The 27,704-nt window shown below is 45.4% G+C and overlaps 1 protein-coding gene and 2 long non-coding RNA genes across 3 annotated transcripts in view; all 3 read left to right on the forward strand.

Annotated features, from left to right (window-relative positions):
- Nucleotides 1-5,324: 5,324 nt before the first annotated feature.
- Nucleotides 5,325-27,704, forward strand: part of LOC135269493 (neuroblastoma breakpoint family member 3-like) — a 38,990-nt gene continuing 16,610 nt past the window's right edge. Inside the window, 10 exon segments of the mRNA XM_064363696.1 lie at nt 5,325-6,279; nt 6,596-6,654; nt 7,036-7,169; nt 10,219-10,274; nt 16,678-16,854; nt 22,295-22,504; nt 23,666-23,770; nt 24,337-24,546; nt 25,725-25,829; nt 26,396-26,605. Coding sequence (XP_064219766.1) covers nt 6,027-6,279; nt 6,596-6,654; nt 7,036-7,169; nt 10,219-10,274; nt 16,678-16,854; nt 22,295-22,504; nt 23,666-23,770; nt 24,337-24,546; nt 25,725-25,829; nt 26,396-26,605 — 1,519 coding nt within the window. The 5' untranslated portion in view covers nt 5,325-6,026.
- Nucleotides 7,508-9,711, forward strand: LOC135269418 (uncharacterized). The gene is made up of 3 exons (XR_010337711.1): nt 7,508-7,829; nt 9,367-9,484; nt 9,627-9,711. It is a non-coding gene; the product is annotated as an uncharacterized LOC135269418 (long non-coding RNA).
- LOC135269419 (uncharacterized) lies at nt 17,360-22,256 on the forward strand. Its single transcript, XR_010337712.1, has 3 exons — nt 17,360-17,421; nt 20,230-20,335; nt 22,040-22,256. It is a non-coding gene; the product is annotated as an uncharacterized LOC135269419 (long non-coding RNA).

Here is a 27,704-nt window from a genome sequence, read left to right on the forward strand (position 1 = left end):
GAAGACGCGTCCCATGCGCCAATGGCATCGGCGGCGTCCCAGGCGCGGATGGCATCGGCGGCGTGTCGGGAGTGTCGGCGGCACGGTCTGCTGGTCGGGGGCATCCACGGCGCGGTCAGCTGTTCGGCGCCGTCCCAGGCGCTGACAGCGTCAGTGGCGGCGGAGGGGGCGGCGCGTCGGAGGCGTCAGCGGCGTCGGCGGAGTCCAGGTCTGCGCCTTCCGTGCGTCGGGGGTGTCGGCGGCGAGGTCGGCGCGTCAGGGGCGTCCGCGGCTGGACGTCGGCGTCCGAGGCGCGTTGGAGGCGTCCGCGGCATGGTCGGCGTCAGCTGCATCTGCGGCCTGTCGGGGACGTCTGCGACGCGGTCGGCGGCGTCCGCGGGGTCTGCGGTGCGATGGCGGCGTCCCAGGCGCCGATTGCATCGGCGGCGCGGTCTGCTGGTCGGGGGCATCCACGGCGCGGTCAGCTGTTCCGCGCCGTCCCAGGCGCTGACAGCGTCAGTGGCGGTGGCGGCGCGGTCGGCGCGTCGGGGGCGTCGGCCGCATGGTCGGCGGCGGCGGAGTCCAGGTCTGCAGCTTCCGTGCGTCGGGGGAGTCGGCGGCGAGGTCGGCGCGTCAGGGGCGTCCGCGACTGGATGTCGGCGTCCGAGGCGTGTCGGCGGTGACTGGGCGTTAGCGACGCGGTAGGCGCGGCCGCGCATCGGTGGCGCGCTGAGTTAAGGTTTACCGGGACGTCCACGCAGCGTTTCCGAGGTGAATGCCGCGGCGGGACGGCCGCCGGGATCTGCACTGAAACTTAAAGGTTTAGTAGGAAGTCAAGGTTTACGGGGAAGTCCACCCAGCCTTTCCGAGGTGAGGGCGCCGCGCCAAGCCGTGAGAGCGGGGAGTCCGGGACTCGCGGCGCACAGCTGGGTCGATGTGCGCGCGGGGGGCCTCCACAACTTTTGCTGTGCCAGCGGGGCGGGCGCACCGGGCACCCCGAGCGCTTAAGTTTCCTGAATTGGATTCCTCGCCTGCCGCTGCCGGCCGCAGCCCTGCTCTCGTGGGTTCTGGGGTTTCAAGAAACTCGCGTGCGGGTCTTCTGTGGCATCCCAGGGGGTGGAGGGATGGAGCAGCTTCGGGGCCACATCCTCCTAGATCTGGTGGAGGACATTGACCCTTTGCCCCACCTTCAAGGCCAAAAATCGGTTCCCTCTGGGGACCTGAGGGGCGAGAGATCTCAAGCCCCAAATGTGGAAAGTTGGGGTCTTGATTGGCCTCCAGGATTCCGCACCTTGCGCTGTCTCCAGCCTGGTGGTGGGCAAGCCAGGTGTGCCAGATCCAGGATGCCCTAGGGCAGCGTTTGTAGCCGTCGCTGAATCGCCTCAGGATTAGCAGGGCAAGCCTCAAATTAACTGCAGCATTTCCAATAGGTTGGATTGTGGTGCTGCTGTTTGCGCTCCAAAGAGTTGCTGTGGTTTCCCTGTGTCTGTCTGTCTGCCTTGGGAGCTTCTCAGATTATCTCGTTTGGCATCCTCTCAAAGAAGAGTGAAGCAAGACTTTTGGAATGCTTTCCTCGCTTTCCTTCTGTCTTTTGCTGGTAAAGCTGCTTTCAAAAGGAAATCTTTTCTTGCAGTGCTGTCTTTTCTTTGACTCCCAGTGCTTGACGAAGTTAAAGAAAAGTAATCTGCTGGTAGTTTTCTTTTTTTTTTTTTTTGAGACGGAGTTTCGCTCTCGTTACCCAGGCTGGAGTGCAATGGCACGATGTCGGCTCACCGCAACCTCCACCTCCTGGGTTCAAGTAATTCTCCTGCCTCAGCCTCCCGAGTAGCTGGGACTACAGGCGTGCGCCACCATGCCCAGCTAATTTTTGTATATTTTAGTAGAGACGGGGTTTCACCTTGTTGACCAGGATGGTCTCGATCTCTTGACGTCGTGGTCCACCCGCCTCGGCCTCCCAAAGTGCTGGGATGATAGGCGTGAGCCACCGCGCCCGGCCTGTTAGTTTTTAATCTTTGTTCTGAGCTGTTACGTGTTAGTAGCTTTCTTTTGTTTTTAAATTTTATTGGTAAAATTTCACCTGTGAACCAGAAGCTCGTTTTTTCTCTTCTAAAATGCTAGCTTTAAGATTTCTGAGAACTTTGTGTCAAAGAAATCTTGGAAAAGTTACTGAAGTCTACAGAACAAGCTCACAATTTTAAATGTGCAGGTGGTCCCGGGGCGGTGGATCACACCTGTAATCCCAGCACTTCCGGAAGCCAGGGTGAGCAGATCGGTTGAGCCCAGGAGTTCCAGACCAGCCTGGGCAACGTGGCAAAACCCTGTCTCTACTGAAAAGACAAAAATTAGCTATGTGTGGTGGTGTGTGCCTGTAGTCCTAGGTACCCTGCAGGATGAGATGGGAGGATCACCAGAGCCTGGGAGGTTGAGATTACAGTGAGCCATGATCATGCCAGTGCACTCAGGCCTGGATGGCAGAGTGAGAGCCTGTCTCAAGAAAAGAAAAAAAAAAAAATACAGGTAATGAATTTACACTAAGTAAATTTCACCGCAAACCAAGAAATAGAACATTACTAGATTGGTGTATATATGTAGGAGTGGCATTGTTGGTTTTAGAGGTATATGAATGAGAAAACTTTAGTATCAGTTATTGTTGATGATTTTCAAAAAGTGGCTGTACCGTTTAGCAGGGAGTATTCTGGTTACCCCACATCTTTGCTTATGCTTGTCAATTAAAAATTATTAGGCAGGGCATGGTGGCTCATGCCTATAATCGCAGCACTTTGGGAGGCCGAGGCGGGTGGATCCTGAGGTCAAGAGATCGAGACCATCCTGGTCAACAAGGTGAAACCCCGTCTCTACTGAAAAAAATACAAAAATTAGCTGGGCATGGTGGCACGCACCTGTAGTCCCAGCTACTCTGGGGTGCTGAGGCAGGAGAATTGCTTGAACCCAGGAGGCGGAGTTTGCGATGAGCCAAGTTCGCGCCATTGCACTCCAGTCTGGGTAACAACAGCAAAACTCCGTCTCAAAAAAAAAAAAATTATTTTGCCATTCTAGTAGAGGTGCAGTAATATATCAGTGTAGTTTCATTTTGCATTTTCTGGTATTGAGGTTGAGTATTTTTTATTGCCATTTATATGTCCTGTTTTGTGAAGTGCCTGTTCAATCTTTGTATCCTGTTTTCATTGATAGGCTTGTTTTTTTGTTGATTTGTAATACTTTATCCTGGATGTGTGTCCTTTCTAGGATATATATGTATTATATGTATTACATTTCTCTATTTTTCAAACTGTAGCCTGCCTTTTCACTCTTTTAATGGCGTTTTTACATGAATGGAGATCCTCCAGTTTTTTTTTTCTTTTTGAGACAGGATCTCATTCTGTTGTTCAGGCTGCAGTGCAGTGGTACAATCACAGCTCAGTGCAACCTCCACGTCCCAAGGCTCAAGTGATCCTCCTGCCTGAGCCCCAAGTAGCTGGGACCTACAGGGGAGCACCATTAAGCTCAGCTCTTTTTTGTATTTTTAGTAGAGATTGGGATTTAACACGTTGCATAGGCTGGTGTGGAATTCCTGGGATCAAGTGATACACCTGCCTCGGCCTCCCAAAGTGTAGGGATTACAGGCATGAGCCAGTTACCCAGCCTGAGTTTCTTAATTTTAATGAAATTTAACTTGATCAATCCTTTCCTTTGTGGTGACTGCTTTTTGTGTCCTGTTAATCAATGCCTAACCTAAGAATATGAACACTTAATCTCACAGCAATTTTAGTTTAGTTTATGCTTCCCCACCCGCCCCCATGCCCCAGATAGGCTCTCACTCTATTGCCCAGGCTGGAGCACGGTGGCATAATCTCAGCTCACTGCAGCCTCCACCTCCTGGCTCAAGGGATCCTCCCCGCTCAGCCTCCTGAGTACTTGAGACCATAGGCGTGTGCCACCATGCCTGGCTAAGTTTTGTATTTTTTTTGTAGAGATGGGGATTCACCGTTTTCCCAGGTTTGACTCAAACTCTTGGGCTCAAGTAGTCTGCACGCTTCATCCTCCCAGAGTGCTGGGATTACAGGTTTGAGCCAACCCACCCACCCATGATTCACTTTTTACTACATGGATGTGACTGCTTGATCCAGCACCATGTATGGAAAAGACCATCTTTGTCCTTCTGCACTGTGTAGCACTTTTTTGCCTCAATTGAATGGCTGTATGGTCGTCTGATTGACAAAATGCGTGTGGGTCTGTTTCTGGACCAACCTGGGCAACATAGCAAGATCCAATCTCTACAAAAAATAATAAATAATAAAGAAATACATGAAATTTTTTAAGTGGGTAGAGGAGATGGAGTCATAGGTGGTAATTTATAAATGATTGTCAATTTCTTGGCTACATACAGGTGTTGGTAAGTGAGATCTGTTGGGAGTTCAGGCAAAATGTATTAAGTGAATTCTATGGTGTTCAGAATGCTTGCTAGATGTTCGTTGTGACTTCAATTAGATATTATTTGCACCTCACAGAGCTACAGGTTTTATTCTCTTATTTATTTATTTGTCTTTAAACATTTTTACAATCTTCCTGTCAAGGCAGTACCTCTTTTATACTTAATTGTTCTTAGGTATACTTAATTACCAGGAAAGTTTTATGGAGCATATCTAACTGTTAAGCCACTTAAAGTAAAGGGCTGATGTGATGTAATGTAGACAATGGGATTCTACATAATAGTTTCAGGAGTATATCGATTAAATTGTTTCTTCTTCTTCTTCTTTTTTTTCTCTTGAGACAGGGTCTCGCTGTTGCCCAGGCTGGAGTACAGTGGGGTAGCGGTATGATCGTGGCTCACTGCGGCTTTGACCTCTCAGGCTCAAGCAGCCTCCCACCTCAGCCTTCTTAAGTAGCTGGGACTACAGGCATGCACCACTATGCCTGGCTAATTTTGTATCTTTTGTATGCAGGGTCTTCCTATGGTGCCCAGACTGCTTTGAAACTCCTGGGCTCAAATGATCCTCCCACCTTGTCATCCCAAAGTGTTGATATTACAGGCGTGAGCCATCACACCTGGCCATTTTAGTTTTAATAATTTTATATTTTTCTAACTTAGAATATTTACTAAGTCTATTTAGTTTATGAATATAATATTCATTATTATGATGATTTTGTATGTATTTAATCTCATTTTAATATAAGCTCTTGGAAATTAGAGATCTTGTCTCTTATTTACTACTGTGTTCTCAGTACTTGACCTTGCCTGGTATGAAACAGATATTGAAGAAATAGTTGTTAAATGAATGAATGAACCACATTCAAAAATTCTCCGAGTATCACAGCATTCACCACCTAACAAATAAAAGAAGTTGTCTAGAGTAGAGTCACAGTTAACCTGCCATACAAGGAAATGTCAATGAAAATCAACCTTTGTATGTGTAGCTGTTAAGATTTGGGGGCTTTTGTTACTGCAGCATAAACTAGCAAAGCTCAGTGAGACAGCAGATAGAATATACATATATAAATAGACCAGATAGACCAGTAGATGAGATTCCAAAGATAGTTCAGTCAGCATTAACTAACCACACCCACACTCTCTTAATTTCCTAACAGAAAGAATGGAATTCCTGTTCACTAAGATCTCCCTGAAAGAGTACTTTGTGAAAACTTCTCTGGGTATGCAAGTATTTAATCAGGACCTTTTTTTTCCCTCCTGTAGGTTGGAGTGCAGTGGTGCCATCATAGCTCACTGTAACCTCTAACTCAAGGCTCAAGGAATCCTCCTGCCTCAGTCTCCCAAGGAGCTGAGACTGCACGTGTGTACCACCATGCTTGGCTAATTTTTTATTTTCAGAGACAGGGTCTTACTATGTTGCCCAGGCTGGTCAGGACCGTTGATTGCATACGACAGAAACCCAACCAACCCTAGTTCCCGCCACCTTTCAGTCTGCTCCTTTCTCAGTCTTCCGAGTCTCAACAAATGGCAGTTTCAGCCTTCACGTTGCCGAAGCCCCAAATCTTAATGTTAACCTTGATTTCTCTCTTTTATGTCATAGCCCGTATGAAGGCCAATCATGTTCAGACCCAGGCGGAGGTTCCTGCTAACCCAGGCTCTCACCGGCACATTGTTCTTTACTGTCCTCCTGAGGGTGTCTGGAGCTTCAGCGCCGTGTGCTCTGGGCCTCCACGCTGGGGCACCACCGACTCCCGCTGTCCAGGGCTTCCAGTGGACTCTCCGAGGTACTGATGTAGAATCTTCCCCATTCAGTGCACCACGAGCAGCCTCACACGGTATGGGCTGACATGAAGAGCTGCCAGATCCAACAGGTTAAAATCATGAGGCACTGCCAACTGGATGGGGTCAGAGAGTCCTCTCTCTATTGGGATTCAGATGAGAAGGGAAGATTCCATAGGCCCTAAACATCATAGCATAACCAGCGTGTGCCCCCCACAAGCCGCAGTGCATGGTCAGGTGGAAGTTATTTGACTTCAGGAGAGGACAGTGTTCTCTTCAGGCCTTTTTCTCAGTGGCTAGATGTACGTCCCTCTCCTCTCTCTTCCCCTCTCAGCCCCTAGTCTCCATCCCCATTTGTCTCTCTGTTTCCACCTTGCTGTTCTTTTTCACCTGCTTTCTCCTCTTCAGCTTTCATGGTTCTCCCGTCTACCTGCATTTCCCAGGCTGAGGCCCCTGCACCGTCCTGGGTGGGGAGATGTGTCTGGATTTAGGCGGTGCCCTCTAGATGTGTCCAGGTTGGGGAAACATGGCTCAGCTGCCAGTATAGTGGTTTCAGAGAGTGGCCACTTTTGAAGGCCTTTCAATCTCCCATTCTAGAATGGTGTAGGACTTAAAATTGATGGACCACTGTGGAATTCTTGGTTCCTCAGGACCTTGTGGTGGACGCCTTCTTTCACTGAGCATTCACAGGGTGACTATTAGGTGCCAGGCCCTGCTCTGGGTTAGGGGCACCATAATGAGTAAATAGCAGGTCACTATCCCATGGAACCCACCGCTGCAGGCATCGAGAAGGGGAAAAAGAAAGCGATGTGGCCTGTTTGTGTCCTTCTCATATGGTCTCCTGCCAGGTCCTGGGGGAGTGGGAGCCAGTGCAAGGAGAGAAGCCCAGTGAGAAAGGCAAAGGGACGATATCAGACCCAGGGGCTATGACCCCCACCTGCAGCCGGGTAGCTTCTGGAGTGGACAAGGAGCAGCAGGGAAGGTTGTGGACTGGTGTTCTGGGGTTCACTGTCTCATCTCATTCCTGTGGGTGCCAGAACTTGTCCAAAGGGAAGACTCAGTGTCTCTAGCAACAGCAGGCCAGAGACAGAAAGTGTCCCAGAGAAGCAGGAAGGATCCTACGCCATGGACACAGTATATGGTTTTATAGTAGTGCGTCTCTCTCTCTCAACTAGTTAGCGTGTTCCCGTTGTTGGAAAATATTGGTGGTGTAAGTTCCCCTGGATCTTCTCATCTTCATGTAAGTTTGCCTGTTCCCCTATCCCTCCCTTCTTTCCTTCTTTTCCTTCCTTCCTGAGTTTTCCGGTCACGGTCATGTGAGGCTAAAATCCAGGAATGGCCTGGGAATGCTTTTTCTCTAGAGCTCAGGCTATTTTTCCGAGTTCACTACATGTATTGAAAGAGTTTCTATTCTTGTTCGTGGAGGACTGAGGGCCCTTTTTCTCTGCTGGCTGTCAGCCAGGAGACAGTCTGACTTCAGAGGCCACCTGCTTTCCTCCTTACCTGTCTTTTCCATCTTTCAGCCAATCACAACTCATGGAGTCCTTCTCGGGCTCCTCCCTTCTCTGACTTCATCTTCTCCAACCAGCCACAGAAAGCTCTGTCACCTACGGAGTGATGTGATTCGATCCACTTCATGCAGGTAACCTCACCATCTTCAAGTCATGTAACTGTCATATAACAGCATAATCACAGGAATGGTGTCTCATCACCTTAACAGGCTTCAGAGACAAGGGTATGACATATTTGGGGACCATTTCAGAAATTCCATCTACCACAGTTGGACACTCACGTTCCCCCATCTGCAAAATACATGCACCCTCTCCTCTAAAGTTTCCAGATTTCATGTCATTAAAGCATTAGTTCAACATGAAAAATGTCACATAGACCACATCAGATCCAAAGTTTAAAATCTCATCTAAAATATCCACACCAGGTGTGGATGAGGCTTCTGAGGGTGTCCATTAAGTACAGATCCTTGACATAATTTCCTTACCTCCGTCGACCTGTGAAACTGAGCAAACTACTTATCTGCTCCTAATGTGGAATGGCCGGACAGACACAGAATAACAATTACAGTGATTCTAGTTCAAAAAGAAGGAACATAGAGGGGAGAAGGAAGTCACTGACCCAAAATAGTTTGGAAATGGAGCTGGGCAAAATCCAGCAGGAGGTTCTTAAGGAGGATCCACAGCCTGGGACTGAGCCTCCATCCTGTGGGACTTTGCCTCTGGGATCTTTGCTCTGCATTTCTTGAAACCATTATTGTCTATCTTGTTTTTTTCCCCCACTCCTGTGGTTCCTCTTCTTTCTCCTCATGGCAGCATCCTCCGCTTAATCCTTGGTCCATCATCCCCGGCAGAATTGGTCAGATATTGCCCGTGTCTCGGTCCTGACCGTCTCCACGAGGGGCTGTCCTTGTGAGCCTGTGCTCCTCTGGGACCGTCTTCACTGACCTGACCTCTCTCAGTCATGATTGCTTTCAGCTGACCTGGCTGGCTTAGGAGAAAACCTAAGACTATGGAGTCCCAGAACCATTCTCTGCCCTCTCTATGTCCAGGAGAGGAAGAAAATGACTGGGATCTTCATGGAGAAATGACCCACATGAGGGCCTGGACTCTCCAGCAGTTGCAGCAGAGGAAACTCCCTGAGGAAGAATGGAGGAGCTGAACGCCCAGACTGGGAAAGCAGGGTTGTGTTAAGCACTATTTAATTCTCATGTGCTCCCTGCCCCAATCTACTAGCCAGCGAATGACAAAGGACTGAGAATAAATATTAGGACTATAGAACCGTGATAAAGAATTGTCCAAGGAAAGGCCCTTTTACTCTGTTTGCAAGGTGAAATTGCTGTATTTGATCTAAAGTTTTCTGAAAGGCAGCAGTGAGTTTCTGGAGGGTGAGTTACCTGCTTTGCACAGGGAGGGTGAGGCCAAGGCTTGCGTGGTGTATCTGCTGCCACCAAGTGGTGAGGGAGCCTGGGAGAGTCTTAGTCTTTCTGGACTTGAGTTTTGTCATCAGTAAAGTAGGGGCTTATTGTACCTCTCTGAGGTCCCTTCCTGCTGAGTTTTCTGTGAGTCCTTGAGGGACTATGATGGTTTTTAAGACTCCCTGGACCTGTAACCTGCCTCTGACCTCTCTGGGTCTGACTCCTGACTCTGGCCCCTGTGTTTCTCCTGCAGAGCCTGAGCTGAGTCCATACCCTGGAAGCCCAGAACCGAGGGATCAGATGGAAGAAAGAAAGGCAGCAGGTTTTGTAAAAGAGAATAACCTGCAAAGGACAAGTCAATGGTAGAACAGGTGAAAACCGAAGAAGGGGAGAATAAGGACAAACTGGGCCAGAAGCCTCAGGGGAAATGGGCAATGGGCCTATGATCATTCAAGCACTGGAGGAGCAGCGCAAGCTGAGCAGTGGGGACTGAGAGAGAAACTTACTCCACAGGAGTCTCCTGACCCTGGCCAGGGAGAGCCAAAGGGTAGATCAGAGCTGGTTTATAGTGAGGGGCAGCACCAACTCCAAGAGGGGGAGGATACGACCGTGAGCCCCGCCCCAGACCCCGGAGCCTGGACCTCGGGGCTGCCGTAGCAGTGGATACTCTTCAGGTCAGTGTGGATTAGAGGGAGTAACCGTGCTTGGAGAAGGGTTAGAGATGTCCATTCTTAAAATAAACAGTTCTGCCCTAGGTCAGGTGCCAGAGTAAGTGTTTCTTGCCAGTATATGAGGCGGTGATACTTACACTATTCCTCTGCACTTTCAGTTGAGGAAGGTCTGTATGTGATACGAGTATTTACTGCGTGTTTAATTTTCTCTGCACTGTGTTAAGCACTTGGGGTTCAAATAGTAATGTTTCCCCAAGGAACTCAAGCCCATGAGAGAAAGAACACAAAGACAGGATTTCAAGAAAAGATAGTAGTTCTCCAAAAGTGGGGTGTCATGGCAGCCCAGAGGATGGGAGTGTAGGTGAAGACATTGCTCCTAATGACAAGGGAAACCGTAAGAGGAATTCTTCAGAGTAGTCCCGTTTTTCCTCCAGTGTCCCACGGAAGAAGATCCTGGCACATGACTGGTGTAGATCAGGGCCCTACAGGTGTAGGAAGGGGGCTTGCTGCATCTTGGGAGAAATTATAGCATCCTTGGTAGGACATTTTGGAGAGGAATGTCAGTGATTGGATTGGATCTGTGTAGTCAGTTTTATCCTATCTTGAGTGAACAGTGCTGAGAACTTCCTTAGTGCCAGACCCTAAGCTGGGAATCATGAACACAGAGATGAGTAGAATATGATCTCAGCTTTGACAGAACTCTGAGTCTAGTGAACAGCGAGTTATAAGAAGTGTAGTGATGGTGGCTTCATTAGAGCAAGTGGCTCATGCTGCATTGAGATGACCTCAGTGGATGACGTGGTCCCCCTTCTGGTTGTTCTCAACAGCTGGATGACTTGCTCTGGGCCAGTGACCCTGGACTTCTGCCAGGTGTCAGCATCTTAGGTACAAGCAACACCTCAGTTTCCTGTTGGGTCAAAACAGTTAACACTGCCAAGGTATTCAGAGGACACTAGTGACATCAGTAGCTACTCATGAGGTCCTGGCCAGCTAGAGAAATAAAGATGTAAGTTTAACAACGATTCTAAATTTGTTCTTAAAATAATGAGCAGAGAGTATCTGTCTTCTAAGTTAAATACTTTTTAGACTTCGGGATTCACCCACGTCCAAAATAAAATATATATCGGCCATATCACTGCCCTGAGATGATTTCTCCCTGTCCTACCAGAAGCCTGTACTCTCTGGAGCACTGAGTCTGTCTCAAGCTAACTGATCTGCTCTCTGGATTCCGGGGACACCCGCAGAACCAGAGAACGAAGGCACAGGCGTTGATGTCTCCGACTGTTCTGACTCCAGGTTGGTGCACCTCAGCGCCCAGTATGAACCACACAGTGACAGGATGCCACCAACATTTTGATTTGGGGCTGTTGCATCCTAACTTTAATAACATTTAATAGACATTATTTTTTAGAGTAATTCTAGGTTTACAGATAAATTGAGCTAATAGTACAGGGAATTCCCCTATTCTCTCTTGTCCCCTAGCACACAATTTCCTCTATCATTAGTATCTTGCATTAGTGTGATACATGTTTACAATTGATTAATCAGTATTGATATGTTATTATTAACTCAACTCCATAGTTTACATTAGGGTTCATTCTTTGAGTTTTATTGTTCTATGCTTTCTGACAATTACCTAATGTCCTGAATCCTCAGTACAGTATCACACAGAATAGTTTCACTGCTGAAGACCTCCTTGCGTCCAACCAATTCATCTCTCCTCCACGCTTGGCAATCACTGATCATTTCACTCTCTCTACCATTTTGACTTTCCTGGAATGTCCTAGTGTTGGAATCATAGTGTGTAGAGTCTTTAGACTAGTTTCTTCCTAGCATTGTGTATTCAAAGTTCCTCCATGTCTTCTCATGGCCTGATAGCTCATTTCTTTCTATCACTGAATCATATTCTCTCGTACAGATATACCACAGTTTGTTTAACCATTCACTTAGTGAAGGACATTTTTTTTTTTTTTTTGAGACGGAGTTTCGCTCTTGTTACCCAGGCTGGAGTGCAATGGCACGATCTCGGCTCTCCGCAACCTCTGCCTCCTGGGTTCAGGCAATTCTCCTTCCTCAGCCTCCTGAATAGCTGGGATTACAGGCACGCACCACCATGCCCAGCTAATTTTTTGTATTTTTAGTAGAGACGGGGTTTCACCATTTTGACCAGGATGGTCTCAATCTCTTCACCTCATGATCCACCCGCCTCGGCCTCCCAAAGTGCTGGGATTACAGGCGTGAGCCACCGTGCCCGGCCAGTGAAGGACATTTTGGTTACTTTCAGTTTTTGACAAGTATGAGCAAAACTGTTGTAAATACTTGGATGCAAGGTTTTGAGTGAACATGTTTTCAGATTAGTTTGGTAAATATCTAAAACGCTATTTGCAGGATTATGTGGCAAGGCTATGTTTAGCTTTGTAAAAAAAACAAAACAAAACAAAACAAAAAACCTACCAAACTGTTTTCCAAAGTGACTAGCATTTTGCATCTCCACTAGCAGTGAATGAGAGTTCCCGTTGCTCTGCATCTTTGACAGCCTTTGGTATTGTCACTTGTTTGGATTTGAATCTTCCTATTAGGTGTATGTTATAGTGTAGTGGCATCTCATTGGTTTAATATGCAATTTCCTAGTGACACATGGTTTTGAGCATCTTTTTCATATGCTTATTCGCCATCCATATATCTTTTTGGTGAAGCATCCAGATCTTCTGCCCATTTTTAAATTGGGTTGTTTGCTTTAATATTATTGAGTTTTAAGAGTCCTTTATATATTTTGGACACCAGTCTTTCTTCAGATCTGTATTTAGCCGATATTTTTTTCCCAGTTTATCACTTGTTTATTCATTTTCGTAACAATGTCTTTCACAGAGCAGAAGTTTTTAATTTTAAAGAAGTTCAACTTAACAATTTTTCTTTCCTGGATTGTGTTTTTGACAGTGTGTCTGAGAAGTCATCACTAAACCCGGGGTCACCCAGATGTTCCCCTATGTTATCCTCTAGGAGTCTTACAGTTTTGCACCTTACATTGAAGTTTAAGATCCATTTTGTGAAAGGTGTAAAATCTGTGCCTAGATTTATTTATTTTTCACATGTGGATATCTAGTCATTCTAGCACCATTTGTTGAAAAGACTATCCTTTCCCTGTTCAGTTGCCTTTGCGCCTTTCTCAAAGATCAGTTGAGTGTTTATGTAGGTGTATTTCTGAGCTCTGTATTCTTTTCTAGTGAACTATTTGTCTGTTTTTTTGTTTCTTCACCAGTTTCCATACTGTTTGGTTACTGTAGCTTTATAATTAGTGCTGAAGTTGGCAGTGTGAGTTCTGTGGGGATTTTTCTGATCTTTACTATGAGAACCTGGTTGGGCTCCAGGTGGTAAAACTTTAGAGAAGTGTGAGATCCCCCCAATTCTGGGCCCCAAAGAGTTTTTAATGCTCAAGCCAGGCCACCCTCAGCTTCTAGTAATCTGTCAGTACCATTTAAGTGTTCCTCCCAGTTGCTGGCTTCAGCAGCTTCTGTTCTCTGTATTTGCCTGTCTTTCTTGTTTTCAGCATGGCAGTTTGCCCTGTGACCTCTCCTCTAGGCCCTCTAATAAGGTTTGATAATGTTCAGTTTGTTCAGCTATTTTCTTGTTGTGAGGACAAGTGGTGACCTCCTGGCTCCTTGCAAGTTGGAGTAGAAACCAGAAATTTCATTTAACAAGTTACTTGTAATAAAAGTCACTAATGGCAAATGTAGAATTGAATAACTTAAGTAGATATGTAGAATTTTGTATAGCCATCACCTCAGTCCCCTCTTAGAATACAGACTACATTTCTTACCTCCCCCAGATTCCCCAGAGCCTCTTTGCAGTCATTTTCCAATCCCTAGTCACCATGACGGAGCCTGAACAAAATTAAAATTTGGAAACCAGACAACATTGTTTCAGCTTTTATTAGATTGGAATTTTATATGATGGACTGTGTCTTACTCTTGTGGCAACCAGAGGAGATATTTTATTCTAAGTACTTCCTTAGGGGGAACTTAGTAGTAGTCCTGTTTATTGCTGTCCTTGAATTGGTTCATCTATGCTGGTGACAGATAGTTGCTATCAGACCTTGTCTGGTGAGCACAAGTGAAAGAGCTGAAAAAAAAAAAACCTTCTATTAGAAATGTAGATGATGAATTTGCAGATACTGTTTTGTGGAGTTAAGTTTGTTTTTGAGCCAGAGTTTCGCTCTTGTTGCGCAGGCTGGAGTGCAATGGTGTGATCTCGGCTCACTGCAACCTCTGCCTCCCGGGTTCAAGCAATTCTCCTGCCTCAGCCTCCTGAGTAGCTGGGATTACAGGCATGAACCACCAAGCCAAGCTAATTTTGTATTTTTTGTAGAGATGCGGTTTCTCCATGTTGGTCAGGCTAGTCTTTTTCTTTTGTTTTGTTTTTTGTTTTTTTTAATGAGAGAAAGAATGAAAGAGAAAGAAAAAGGGAGAGAGAGAACAGGATTCTTGCTCTGTTGCCTGGGCTGGAATGCCATCTAAAAATGGTTATTAAAAACCTCTTTTATGCCGATAATTGTGCTTAACAACGGAGACAGGAAGGAATAAGGGAAGAAAATAACAAACAAACAGCCAACTAATATTTCATTTAAGTCTGTGAAATACTATGCAAATGCTGAAGAGTGATTTACTTTCAATTATGTAGTCACTTTCAAAATAGGTGTAATATGATACTGAGAAAAATGTATGTTCTGTGGACCTGGGGTGGAGAATTCTATAAATATTCACTAAGTTTACTTATTCCAGGTCTAAGTTCAAATCATGGATGTCCCTATTAATTTTCTATGTCATTGATCCATCGAATATTAACAATGTGGTGTCAAAATCTCCCGCTATTATTGTGCGGGAGTCCAGGTCTCTTTATAAGTCATTAAGAACTTGTCTTATGTATCTGGGTGCTCCTGTTTTGGGTGCATATATATTTATAGTTATTAACTCATATTGTTGCATTGATCCTTTTACCATTATGCAATATCCTTCTTTGTTCCTTTTAGTCTTTGTTACTATGAAAGTCTATTTTGTGAGAGACTAAAGTTACAACTCGTGTTTTTGTTTTTGTTTCTTTTTTCTCTCCATTTAATTGGTGAATCTTCCACCATCCCTTTGTTTTGAGTCTTTGTATGTCGTTGCTTGTGAAATAGATCTGGTTACAGCGTACCGACAGGTTTTGACTTTTTATTCAATTTACCTGTCTCTGTCTTTGATTGGGGCATTTAATCCATTTAAATTTAGAATTAATATTAATATCTGTGAGTTCAATATTGTGATTTAATGCTAGGTGGCTATTTTGTCCATTAGTTGATGTAAATTCTTCATTATAGAGATACTGTTTACGTTTTGATAAGTTTTTGGGATGACTGATACTGGTTGTTCCTTTCTGTTTGTAGTGCTTCTTTCAGAAGCTCTTGTAAAGCAGGCCTGGTGGTGATGAAATCTCTGAGTGCTTGCTTGTTCGCGAAAAATTTTCTTTTTCCTTCGCTTATGAAGCTTAGTTTGGCGGCATATGAGATTCTGAGTTGAAAATTCTTTTCTTTGAGGATGTGGAATATTGACCCCCTCTCTTCTAGTTTGTAGGGTTTCTGGTGAGAGGTCTGCTGAGAGTCTGATAGGCTTCCCTTTATGGGTAATATGATCTTTCTCTCTAGCTGCCCTTAGAATTTTCTCCTTTATTTCAACCCTAGTGAATCTAACGATTATGTGTCTTGGAGTTGCTCTACTTGAGGAATATCTTTGTAGTGTTCTCTGGATTAGCTGGAGTTGAGTATTGTCCTGCCTTACTAGATTAGGAAAGTTTTCCTGAATCATATCCTGAAAAATATTTTCCAACTTGGATTCATTCTCTTCATGACATTCAGGTATGCCTATCAATCGTAAATTAGGTCTTTTCACATAGTCCCATATTTCTTGGAGACTTGGCTCATTCCTTTTTACTCTTTCTTCTCTAATCTTGTCTTCTCATTTCATTTCATTAAGTTGGTCTTCGACCTCTGATATCCTTTCTTCTGCTTTATCAATTCGACTGTTAAAACCTGTGCATTTGTCGGGCACGGTGGCTCACGCCTGTATCCCAGCACTTTGGGAGGCCGAGGCGGGTGGATCACGAGGTCAAGAGATCGAGACCATCCTGGTCAACATGGTGAAACCCTGTCTCTACTAAAAATACAAAAAATTAGCTGGGCATGGTGGTGCGTGCCTGTAATCCCAGCTACTTAGGAGGCTGAGGCAGGAGAATTGCCTGAACCCAGGAGGCGGAGGTTGCGGTGAGCCGAGATCGCGCCATAACACTCCAGCCTGGGTAACAAGAGTGAAACTCCGTCTCAAAGAAGAAAAAAAAAAACTCTGGCATACTTCGCGAAGTTCTCGTATTGTGTTCTTCAATTCCATTAATTCACTTATATTCCGCTCTGTCTATTCTCATTAGCATTTAGTCAAACCTTTTTTCAAGGTTCTTAGTTTCTTTACATTGGGCTAGAACATGTTCTTTTAGCTCACTAAAGTTCCTTATTATCCACTTTCTGAAGCCTAAATCTGTTAATGGAATGCACTCGTTCTCCATCAGGCCTTGTTCTCTTGTTGATGAGGAACTGTGATCCCCTGTAGAAGGAGAGGCATTCTGATCTTGGGTATTCTCAGCCTTTTTATGCTGGTTTCTTCCCATCACTGTGAGTTCATCCACTTGTCATCTTTGTAATTGCCTACTTTCAAATTAGGTCTCTGAGTGGGCGTCCACCTTGTTGATTCCCAGTGCTGAAATCTGAGCAACCCACTGCGCTGGCCAAAACAGCGGCATAAAGATTCGTGATGCTTTTCTGCCCGGGAATCTCCGGTCTGGCTTCCCTCTTGAGTCCCTTCTTCAATCAGGTAAATGGATGGCTCTGCCTTCCTGGAGCTCCAAACATCAACCGAAAGGGGACCCAGTCCCGTTTACTTTTCATCAAGAACCGCCACACTGGGGCGCCGGCCAAACCACCACGCTGGCCACAAGAGTCACCCTGGTGACCCGTGGGGCTCCTCCGCTGGGAGTCTTCTGGTCCGTGGGTAACAAAAATTCGTCTGAAAGTGTGGCGTCCTCTCATTATGTGCGCTTTCTCTGGGAACTACAATCCCGAGCTGCTAGTGATCAGCCATCTTGGATCCAGGCTAGTCTTGAACTCCCGACCTCAGGTGATCTGCCCGCCTCGTCCTCCCAAAGTGTTGGGATTACAGGCGCGTACCACCATGCTGGAGTGCTATGGTGCAATCTCAGCTCACTACAATTTCCACCTCTAGGGTTCAAGTGATTCTTGTGCCTCAGCCTTTCGAGTTGCTAGGATTACATGCCTGGCTAATTTTGTATTTTTAGTAGAGACAGAGTTTCTCCATGTTGGTTAGGCTGGTCTCAAACTCCCATCCTCAGGTGATCCACCCGTTTTAGCCTCCCAAAGTGCTGGGATTACATGCGTGAGCCACCACACTTGGCTGGGAGTGAAGCATTTTACCATCTTTTTTCTTTCAGAAATTGGGTAGGTAACATTGAAGAGACACTTCTCACCTGCCTGAAATGCCTTCATTATCTTCTTCAAGTTGCAAGGGCTCTATAACAGTCCTTGTGATGCTCCCATAAAGGTAAGTATAACATTTTACTGTACTCCTTTGCTTTTTTTTCTTTTTTGTGCCTATAGGGATTAGCATACATGTATGTGAAAATATAGAAAGAGTACATATAGGCACCTGTAACTAGTTTTCTGTTGCTACCTTTTAACGCATTATAACAAGTTAGTTGTCTGAAACCACAGAAATCAGGAATGATTGGGTTCTCTGATCAGGGTCTTAGGAGGCTGAAATCCAGTTATGGGCTGCCTGTGTTTGTCATCTAGAGCTCAAGGTACTCTTCCAAGTTCCCTACAGATGTATCGGCAGAATTCCTCTTCTTGTGGGTGGAGGACTGAGATCCCTTTTCAGTCCTCCTGGCTCTTAGCCAGGAGACACCCTGAATCCAGAGGCCACCTGCATTCTTTCTCACTTTCCCCATCTTCCAACCAACAACAGCCCATGGAATTCTTCTCCAGCTCCCATCCTCTCTCTGACTTTGTCTTCTCCTACCCACTAGAGAAATCTCTGACATTTAGGGAGTGATGTGATTCGATCCGGCCCACTCAGAAAAGCTCAGCCTTTGTATTAGTCTGTTCTTGCAGTGTTATAATTAATGACGTGGGTGATTTATAAAGAAAGAAGTTTAATCAGATCATGGTTCTGTGGGCTGTGCAGGCTTCTGCTTCTGGGGAGGCCTCAGGAAAGTCACAATCATGGTGGAAGTGGAAGCAGGCACGGTCTTCACATGGCTGGCAGGAGAGAGAGAGAGAAAGGGGAAGTGCTACGTACTTTTAAACAACTAGATCTCATGGAAACTCTGTCATGTGATGGCACTTGGGGGATGGTGCTGAGCCATTAGAAACCATCCCCATGATCCAATAACCTCCCGCCAGGCCCCACCTCTAACACTCAGGATTATAATTCAACATGAGATTTGGGTGGAGACACAGAGTCAAACCATATGACTCTTTAAAGTCACATGACCGCCACGTAACAACGTAATCACAGGAATGTCTCATCAGCCTAACAGGTTCCCGAGATTAAAGTCATATGACCGCCATGTAACAACGTAATCACAGGAATGTCTCATCAGCTTAACAGGTTCCAGAGCTAAGGGTACAGCATGTTTGGGGACCATTTTAGAAATTCCACCTATCATAGTTCAACTTCTGGTCCCCAGACATTCACGTTCCTCACAGATGCAAAATACCCTCTTACCTAAGGTTTCCAAGTTTCGTGTCATGAATGCATTAGTTCAAAGTGAAAAATGTCATGTAGCTCTAATCTGATCGAAAGTTTAAATTTAAATTATCTACACCAAGTGCAAATGAGACTTCTGAAGGTGTCCATTAAGTACAGATTCTTTTTTGTTTTTGTTTTTGAGAGCGAGTCTTGGTCTGTCACCTATGCTGGAGTGCAGTGGTGTGATCTTGGCTTACTGCAACTTCTGCCTCCTGGATTCAAGCGATTCTCTTGCCTCAGCCTCTTGAGTAGCTGAGATTACAGGCATGCACCACTGGATTCAGCTAATTGTTTTGTATTTTTAGTAGAAACGGGGTTTTGCCCTGTTGGCCAGGCTAGTCTGAAACTCCTGACCTCAGGGGATCTGTCCCCCTCAGCCTCCCAAAGTGCTAGGATTACAGGCATGAGTCAGCATGCCCGGCCAAAGTACAGATCCTTGATATAATTCCCTTACCTCTGTTGACCTGTGAAACTGAACAAACAACTTATCTGTCCTCAGTGTGCAATGGTGGGACAGTCACAGAATAACAATTCTAGGGATTCTTGTTCAAAAAGAGGGAAAGTGGAGGGAACAAAGTCACTGATCCAAAAGCATTTTGAAGTGGTGCTGAGGAAAGTCCAGCAGGAATTTCTTGATCAGGCTCCTCATCCTGGAACTAACCCTCTGTGACAGGGGGCTTTGCCTCTGGGCTCTGCATTTTTTTCTATGATTCTGGAAAACATTTTCTTTTTCTTCTTCCCCCACTCTTTTCGTTCTTCCCCTTTCTCCTCATGGCAGCATCCTCCACTTAATCCTTGTTGCATCATCCCCGGCGGAATTGGTCAGATATTGCCTGTGTCACGGTCCTGACCATCTCCACGAGGGGCTGTCCTTGTGAGCCCACGCTCCTCTTCACTGTCCTGACCTCTCGCAGTCATGATTGCTTTCAGCTGCCCTGGCTGGTTTAGGAGAAAACCTAAGACTATAGAGTCCCAGAACCAATCTCTGCCCTCTCTATCTCCAAGAGAGGAAGAAAATAACAGGGATCTTCATGGAGAAATGACCCACGCGAGGGCCTGGACTCTCCAGCAGTTACAGCAGAAGAAAGTTTTTGAAGAAGAGTAGAGGAACTGAGAGCCCAGGCCAGGAAAGCAGGGTTGTGTGAAACGCTGTTTGATCCTATGTGCTCCCTGCCCCAATCTAGCAGCTAGTGAATGACAGCTGACCAAGTATAAATGCCAGGACTATAGAACTGTGATAAAGGGTTTGTCCAAGGAAAGGGGCTTTTACTATTTTTGTTTTCACGGAGGAAATGGCTATTTTTCATCTAAAGTTTCTGAACGGCAGCAGTGAGCTTCTGGAGGGTGAGTTACCTGCTCTGCACAGGGAGACTGAGTCCAAGGCTTGTGTGTGGGATCTGCTGCCACCAAGTGGTGAGGGAGGGAGCCTGGGAGAGTCAGTCTTTGTAGGCTTCAGGTTCCTCATCGGGAAGGTAGGGGCTTATTGTACCTCTCTGAGGTCCGTTCCTGCTCTGTTTTCTCTGAGTCTCTGAGGAATTGAGATGGTTTTCAATGCTGCCTGGAACCTTCAGCTGAGACCTGACTCTGTGTTTCCTGCAGGAGCCTGAGCTGAGTCTACACGCTGGAATCCGAGAGCTGAGGGAACAGGCGGAGAAAAGTCAGCAGGTTTAAGGGATGAGAATAATCCACAAAGGACAAGCCATTGGTAAATGAAAACCAAAGAAGGAGAGAATAAGGACAAACTGGGACAGAAGCCTCAGGGGAAATGGGCAATGCCTATGATCATTTAAATTCTCAAGAAACAGCATGAGCTGAGCAGTGTGGACTGAGAGAGAAACTTACTCCACAGGAGTCTCCTGCCTCTGGCCAGAGAGAGCCATAGGGTAGATCAGAGCTGGTTTATGGTGAGGGGCAGCTTCAACTCCAAGAGGGGGAGGATACCACTGTCAGCCCCCGCCCCAGACCCAGGAGCCTCGACCTCAGGGCTGCTGTAGCAGTGGATACTCTTGAGGTCAGTGTGGGTAAGAGGGAATAACCGTGCTTGGAGAAGGGTGGAGATGTCCATTCTTACATCAAACAGCTCTGCCCTAGGTCAGGTGCCAGAGTAAGTGTCCCATGATTGTATAGGAGGCAGTGATACTTATACTATTCTTCTGCAGCTTCAGTTGAGGGAAGTTTCTCAGAAACATTTATTGAGTACTTAATTTTCTTTTTTTTTTTTTTTAAGACGGAGTTTCGCTCCCATTGCACCCTCACCTCAGGCAAGCCTGCAGCCAAACATAGGAGACCTGGGCTACAGAACAGTCTCCCAAGTCCCAGGCTCACAAAACCTAGGTGGGGATGAAAGCTGAGAAAGTGAGGAGGTGGTTCAGGGGATCACTCTTCCCTCCTCGTTCCTCTCATCTCAAATTCACCTTCTATTGCACAGCAACACGGAGGACCACCAACCACCCCTGACCATCACCTTGATCTTGCTGTGTTTGGTTAGGGGGATGCAACCACACATCAACGGTGTTAGACCAACTCAGAAAAATATCTATCAAACAGTATTCCATAAGGACCGCTCATGGCCCTGTTATTTTCAACATATGGAAAAAATGAAAACAACAAAATCATATCAGGTTTACAGGACTTCCCAAGATAGATGGTCACACATGCTTTCAGGAGATCTCTATAGAAATGATTTTGATGACTTGATACCTTGAAAAGAGCTCTTCTGGGATTAGAATGACATCCATAAGTGACAACAATGAGATGTAATGTTCAGTCACATTAAAAAACAAACCATCTCACATAGAGGAAGCTTTGGACCTAGGGACGTCACATTGGTCTTAAGTATAATGAAAAGCCTCTTCTGCCACAAACATCAGCGTAGTGGTATCTGCCAGTAAGAAAAAATAAATCAGCGTAACCATGGGATGCAGCAAGAAGAATATTGTGCCAGGAAAGAAAACATTTTTAAAGAATGAATTACTCATTCACTTTCTAGTGGATACAGAAAAAACTGCAGAAGACTCAGGATATCATGGCAGTGTAATAGGTTGATATCTTAAACTTGTGGAAAAGCCTTCAATTCTGTTTTAACATATGAGAAGGTTGGGTGACTGACTTCATGACTAGCATTAAGAAAATATCACGTGTTGGGAAACTGTTTCTGCCTTGATGATTTTATACACACGAGATGAAAAATGAGGCACATGCTTACATTATATTGGGAGTGAGATGGGACTGGCATTGTCACAAGGGTACACAAATACTGAAAGTGACTGTTAGAGGAACGGTCCCCATCGGTTATGACCTCAGGTGAGACCAGGAGGCCTGTGTTTTAGCAAAGCCTGGGCAGTTGGGATGAAGGGCTCCTAAGATTCCATGACACGCCCAGGTTCTAATTCAGTTATTGCAACAGCAGACCGTTACCTGGGACACTGGCCACTAGCTCCCACACTCTTGTGAGAGTCTGAGCTACAGGCAGCGCCTTCAGCTCTCAGCTCAAGCATTGCGAACCTGGTTTTTGCGGTTAAGGACCCTAAAGTGCTGTGAGGGGGGATCAAGTTTTTCTCAACAGTAAGTTAAGAATTTGAGTTACTGACATCCCCTAGTCCTGATTAAACCTATTTGATTTCCAGTTTTTAACCCATCATGTGTTTGGGTTTCTTCTCCCCAGTCCCTGCCTCTACCTGTGGTGCCCCAAACGTTAGCATGGTGCCATCCAGCAGGACGTGTTCCGGGAACACCACACAGGCAAACTTTCCAGACACCCTCGAAAATTCCTACTCCCATCAGGAAGAGACCAAACCGAATATCAGAGACAGCAAAAATAGACTTCTTATGACCCAGGTGGCCTACTTCCTGAACTACCAGCTGAAGACATACAGTAAGTTGTTTAGGTTTACCACCAGGAAAGTGATGAATGGTGTCCTGTCTTGTCTCGAGAAACTAACCTTTCTCTTCATCAAAATTAGTTTCATCCTTCCCATACTTGTAGAAAATAGAAATGGTTATTTTAACATTTAGTTGAAGATGGAAGACAGTGGTGAAAGTATTTAACAGCTTTTCCACGTCTGCAGCAAGGTGGGTGTGGGACTAGGGTTGAAATCCCAGGTATTGATTTCTGACACAGGCACAGAACCATCTGTTTTTTTCAGCAAAAGGCTAAATCGTGTTTACAGGAATCCTCTCTGTACCGTATAAGATCCTACAGACGAGTAGCATTTAGTCTGTTGGTCTAAATGTCTGAGGCTACTAAACTTCCGTTTGGTTCCGGTTTATGCTGAGGCCCAGTAGGCAAAGCTGTGTTCTGGGGACACTGGGGGAAACACGGTGATAGCACACAGTACCCACTATGGGGAGCTTGAAGGGGACCCTGCTCCTACTGGAACCTGTGGTATCTGTAAGTGGCACCATCAAGAGCAGGGAGTACCCTGGTACTGGTGCCTCAACTCCTCATTAGCTGGCATCCCCAGTGGGCACCACCACACCTGGCTAATTTTTGTATATTTAGTAGAGGCGAGGTTTCACCATGTTGGCCAGGCTGGTCTTGAACTCCTGAGGTCAAGTGATCTGCCCTCTCGGGCCTCCTAAAGTGCTCGGATTCCAGGCGTGAACAGATTCTTTTTTCAGTAAAGGTTATTAGAATTCCTCCGTCGTTCCAGTCTCCTATAAAAATTTCTCTCAGAATTCATTGACAATGATATACGATTGGATAAATCAGTATTGCAGCAACACTTCTGGGAAGTATTTAGGGCAATTTTTGAAGATTTTGGAGAAAAAGTTTTAATGTTTTGCATTGACTTAGGTCAGAGGATACATGATTAAGATCTAGCAGATGAGGGAGATTTTGTCCCATGGATCTGAAAAGCAGGCTCATCTACTTCTACGGCAACTTAGTCTAGGACCCGTTAGAATATTCTCGTCACAATACCACATTCTTAAATTGAGAATATTTTAAGTCCTTGTGCTGTGAGTGGACACTGATTTGGTCTTGTGTGAAGTATGATTTGCTTCATGTGACCTGCTCTTCTGAATTTGTCTGCAGGAGATCGGAAAGATAACGATGAAGAACAGAAATGCAGAGACAGGAAAAATAAACTTCTTATGAGTCAAGTGGGCTACTACCTGGGCTGCCGGCTGAAGACGGAAGGTAAGTTCTTTAGGTTCACTGTCACGAAAGTGATGAACAATGTCCTGTCCTGTCTTGTCTATGAGAAACGATACATTCTCTTCTTCAAAGTTAATTTCATCCTTCCCATACTTCTTAGAAAATAGCAGTGGGTAATGTAACATTTTGTTAAAGATGGAAGACAGAGGCCAAAGTATTTAGCAACTTTTCCACGCCTGCAGTAAGGCGCGTGTGGGCCTAGTGTTAATATCTCAGCTATTGATTCCTGACACAGGCACAGAGCCAGCTGTTTTTCTTAGTAAGAGGCTCAATCATGTTTACAGGAATCCTCTCTAGCATATAACATCCTGCAGAACTCAAAAGCAAGATAAAGGTAGAAGTGTTTATTTCCTGGTTTCAAGGTGACTGTGTAGCTAAGACAAGTTGACTTTAAGGAGATCAAGAGTGGAGATGAGAAGAGTAAAAGCGGGGAAACGACGTCTTCAAATCAATAGGCAAGGCTGTCAGTGACATCCCTCAGTCCCGATTAAACCAGTTTGACGTCACCAGTTTCTAATCCATCATGTGTCTGGGTTTCTTCTCCCCAGTCCCTGGCTTTCTGTGTTCTGCCACAAACATCAGCAAGGTGGCGTCTGGCAGGCCTCCTTCCAGAAAAAACACAGAGGTGAACGTTCCGGAAGGCATTGAGAAATCCTGCTCCCGGCAGGAAGAAAACAAACCGAATTTCAGAGACAGCAAAAATAGACTTCTTATGACCCAGGTGGCCTACTTCCTGAACTACCAGCTGAAGACATACAGTAAGTTGTATAGGTTGACCACCACAAAAGTGATGAATGATGTCCCGTGTTGTCTTGAGAAACCAACCAATTTCTTCATGAAAATTAATTTCATTCTTCCCCTACTTGCAGAAAATAGAAATGGTTATTTTAACATTTAGTTAAAGATGGAAGTCAGAGGCCAAAGTATTTAGCAACATTTCCACGTCTGCAGTAAGGTGGGTGTGGGACTGGGGTTACAATGCCAACTGTTGATTCCTGACTCAGGCACAGAACCACCTGTTTTTCTCAGCCAAAGGCTAAATCATGTTTACAGGAATCCTCTGTGTACTGTATAAGATTTTGCAGACAGGTAGCATCTAGTCTGTTGGTCTGAATGTCTGAGGCTACTGAACTTCTACTCATTTCCAGTATCTCCTGAGGCCCAGTAGGCAAAGCTGTGTTCTGGGGACACTGGGGGAAACACAGTGATAGCACACAGTACCCACTGTGGGGAGCTTGAAGGGGACCCTGCTCCTACTAGAATCTGTGGTATCTGTAAGTGGCACCATCAAGAGCAGGGAGTACCCTGGTACTGGTGCCTCAACTCCTCATTAGCTGGCATCCCCGGTGGGCACCACCATACCTGGCTAATTTTTGTATATTTAGTAGAGGCGAGGTTTCACCATGTTGGCCAGGCTGGTCTTGAACTCCTGAGGTCAAGTGATCTGCCCTCTCGGGCCTCCTAAAGTGCTCGGATTCCAGGCGTGAATGACCACGCCTGCTCCCCAGATTCTTTTTTCAGTAAAGGTTGTTAGAATTCATCCGTCGGACCAGTCTTCTATATAAATTTCTCTCAGAATTCATTGACAATGATATACGATTGGATAAATCAGTATTGCAGCAACACTTCTGAAAAGTATTTAGGGCAATTTTTGAAGATTTTGTGGAAAAAGTTTTAATGTTTTGCATTGACTTAGGTCAGAGGATACGTGATTAAGATCTAGCAGATGAGGGAGATTTTGTCCCATGAATCTGAAAAGCAGGCTCATCTACTTCTAGGGCAACTTAGTCTAGGACCCGTTAGAATATTCTCGTCACAATACCACATTCTTAAATTGAGAATATTTTAAGTCCTTGTGCTATGAGTGGACACTGATTTGGTCTTGTGTGAAGTATGATTTGCTTCATGTGACCTGCTCTTCTGAATTTGTCTGCAGGAGATCGGAAAGATAACGATGAAGAACAGAAATGCAGAGACAGGAAAAATAAACTTCTTATGAGTCAAGTGGGCTACTACCTGGGCTGCCGGCTGAAGACGGAAGGTAAGTTCTTTAGGTTCACTGTCACGAAAGTGATGAACAATGTCCTGTCCTGTCTTGTCTATGAGAAACGATGCATTCTCTTCTTCCAAGTTAATTTCATCCTTCCCATACTTCTAGGAAAATAGCAATGCGTAATGTGACATTTTGTTAAAGATGGAAGACAGCAGCCAAAGTATTTAGCAACTTTTCCACGCCTGCAGTAAGGCGCGTGTGGGCCTAGTGTTAATATCTCAGCTATTGATTCCTGACACAGGCACAGAACCACCTGATTTTCTCAGCAAGAGGCTAAATCATGTTTACAGGAATCCCCTCTAGCATATAAGATCCTGCAGAACTCAAAAGCAAGATAAAGGTAGAAGTGTTTATTTCCTGGTTTCAAGGTGACTGTGTAGCTAAGACAAGTTGACTTTAAGGAGATCAAGAGTGGAGATGAGAAGAGTAAAAGCGGGGAAACGACATCTTCAAATCAATAGGCAAGGCTGTCAGTGACATCCCTCAGTCCTCATTAAACCAGTTTGACGTCACCAGTTTCTAATGCATCATGTGTCTGGGTTTCTTCTCCCCAGTCCCTGGCTTTCTGTGTTCTACCACAAACATCAGCAAGGTGGCGTCTGGCAGGCCTCCTTCCAGAAAAAACACAGAGGTGAACGTTCCAGAAGGCATTGAGAAATCCTGCTCCCGGCAGGAAGAAAACAAACCGAATTTCAGAGACAGCAAAAATAGACTTCTTATGACCCAGGTGGCCTACTTCCTGAACTACCAGCTAAAGACATACAGTAAGTTGTATAGGTTGACCACCACAAAAGTGATGAATGATGTCCTGTGGTGTCTTGAGAAAACAACCAATTTCTCCATGAAAATTAATTTCATTCTTCCCCTACTTGCAGAAAATAGAAATGGTTATTTTAACATTTAGTTAAAGATGGAAGTCAGAGGCCAAAGTATTTAGCAACATTTCCACATCTGCAGTAAGGTGGGTGTGGGACTGGGGTTACAATGCCAACTGTTGATTCCTGACTCAGGCACAGAACCACCTGTTTTTCTCAGCAAAAGGCTAAATCATGTTTACAGGAATCCTCTGTGTACTGTATAAGACTTTGCAGACAGGTAGCATCTAGTCTGTTGGTCTGAATGTCTGAGGCTACTGAACTTCTACTCATTTCCAGTATCTCCTGAGGCCCAGTAGGCAAAGCTTTGTTCTGGGGACACTGGGGGAAACACGGTGATAGCACACAGTACCCACTGTGGGGAGCTTGAAGGGGACCCTGCTCCTACTAGAACCTGTGGTATCTTTAAGTGGCACCATCAAGAGCAGGGAGTGCCCTGGTACTGGTTTCTGAGCCTCCCAATCAGCTGATATCCCCGGTGGGCACCACCACACTTGACTAACTTTTGTATTTTCAGTAGACGTGGGGTTTCAGCCTGTTCGCCAGGCTGGTCTTGAACTCGTGAGGTCAAGGGATCTGCCCTCCTGGGCCTCCTGAAGTGCTGGGATTCCAGGCATGAGCTACCATGCTGGCTCCACAGATTCTTTTTTCAGTAAAGGTTGTTAGAATTGATCCCTTGGTCCAGTCTCCTATATAAATTTCTCTAACCATTCATTGACCATGACATATGATGAGATAAATCAATATTGCAGCAATACTTCTGTAAAGTAGTCAGGGCAATTTTTGGACGATTTTGGGGAAAGCGTTTTAATTTTTTGCACTGACTTAGGTCGGAGTATATGATTAAGATCTACTAGATGAGGGAAATTTTGTCCCATGGATCTGAAAAGCAGGCTCATCTACTTCTAGGGCAACTTAGTCTAGGGCCTGTTGGAACAATCCAGTCAGAATACCACATTCTTACACTGAGAATATTTTAAGTCCTTGT

The sequence above is a fragment of the Aotus nancymaae genome, unplaced genomic scaffold, assembly GCF_030222135.1.
Source record: "Aotus nancymaae isolate 86718 unplaced genomic scaffold, 86718_ANA_hifiasm-v0.15.2.pri h1tg000053l, whole genome shotgun sequence".
Taxonomy (NCBI): domain Eukaryota; kingdom Metazoa; phylum Chordata; class Mammalia; order Primates; family Aotidae; genus Aotus; species Aotus nancymaae.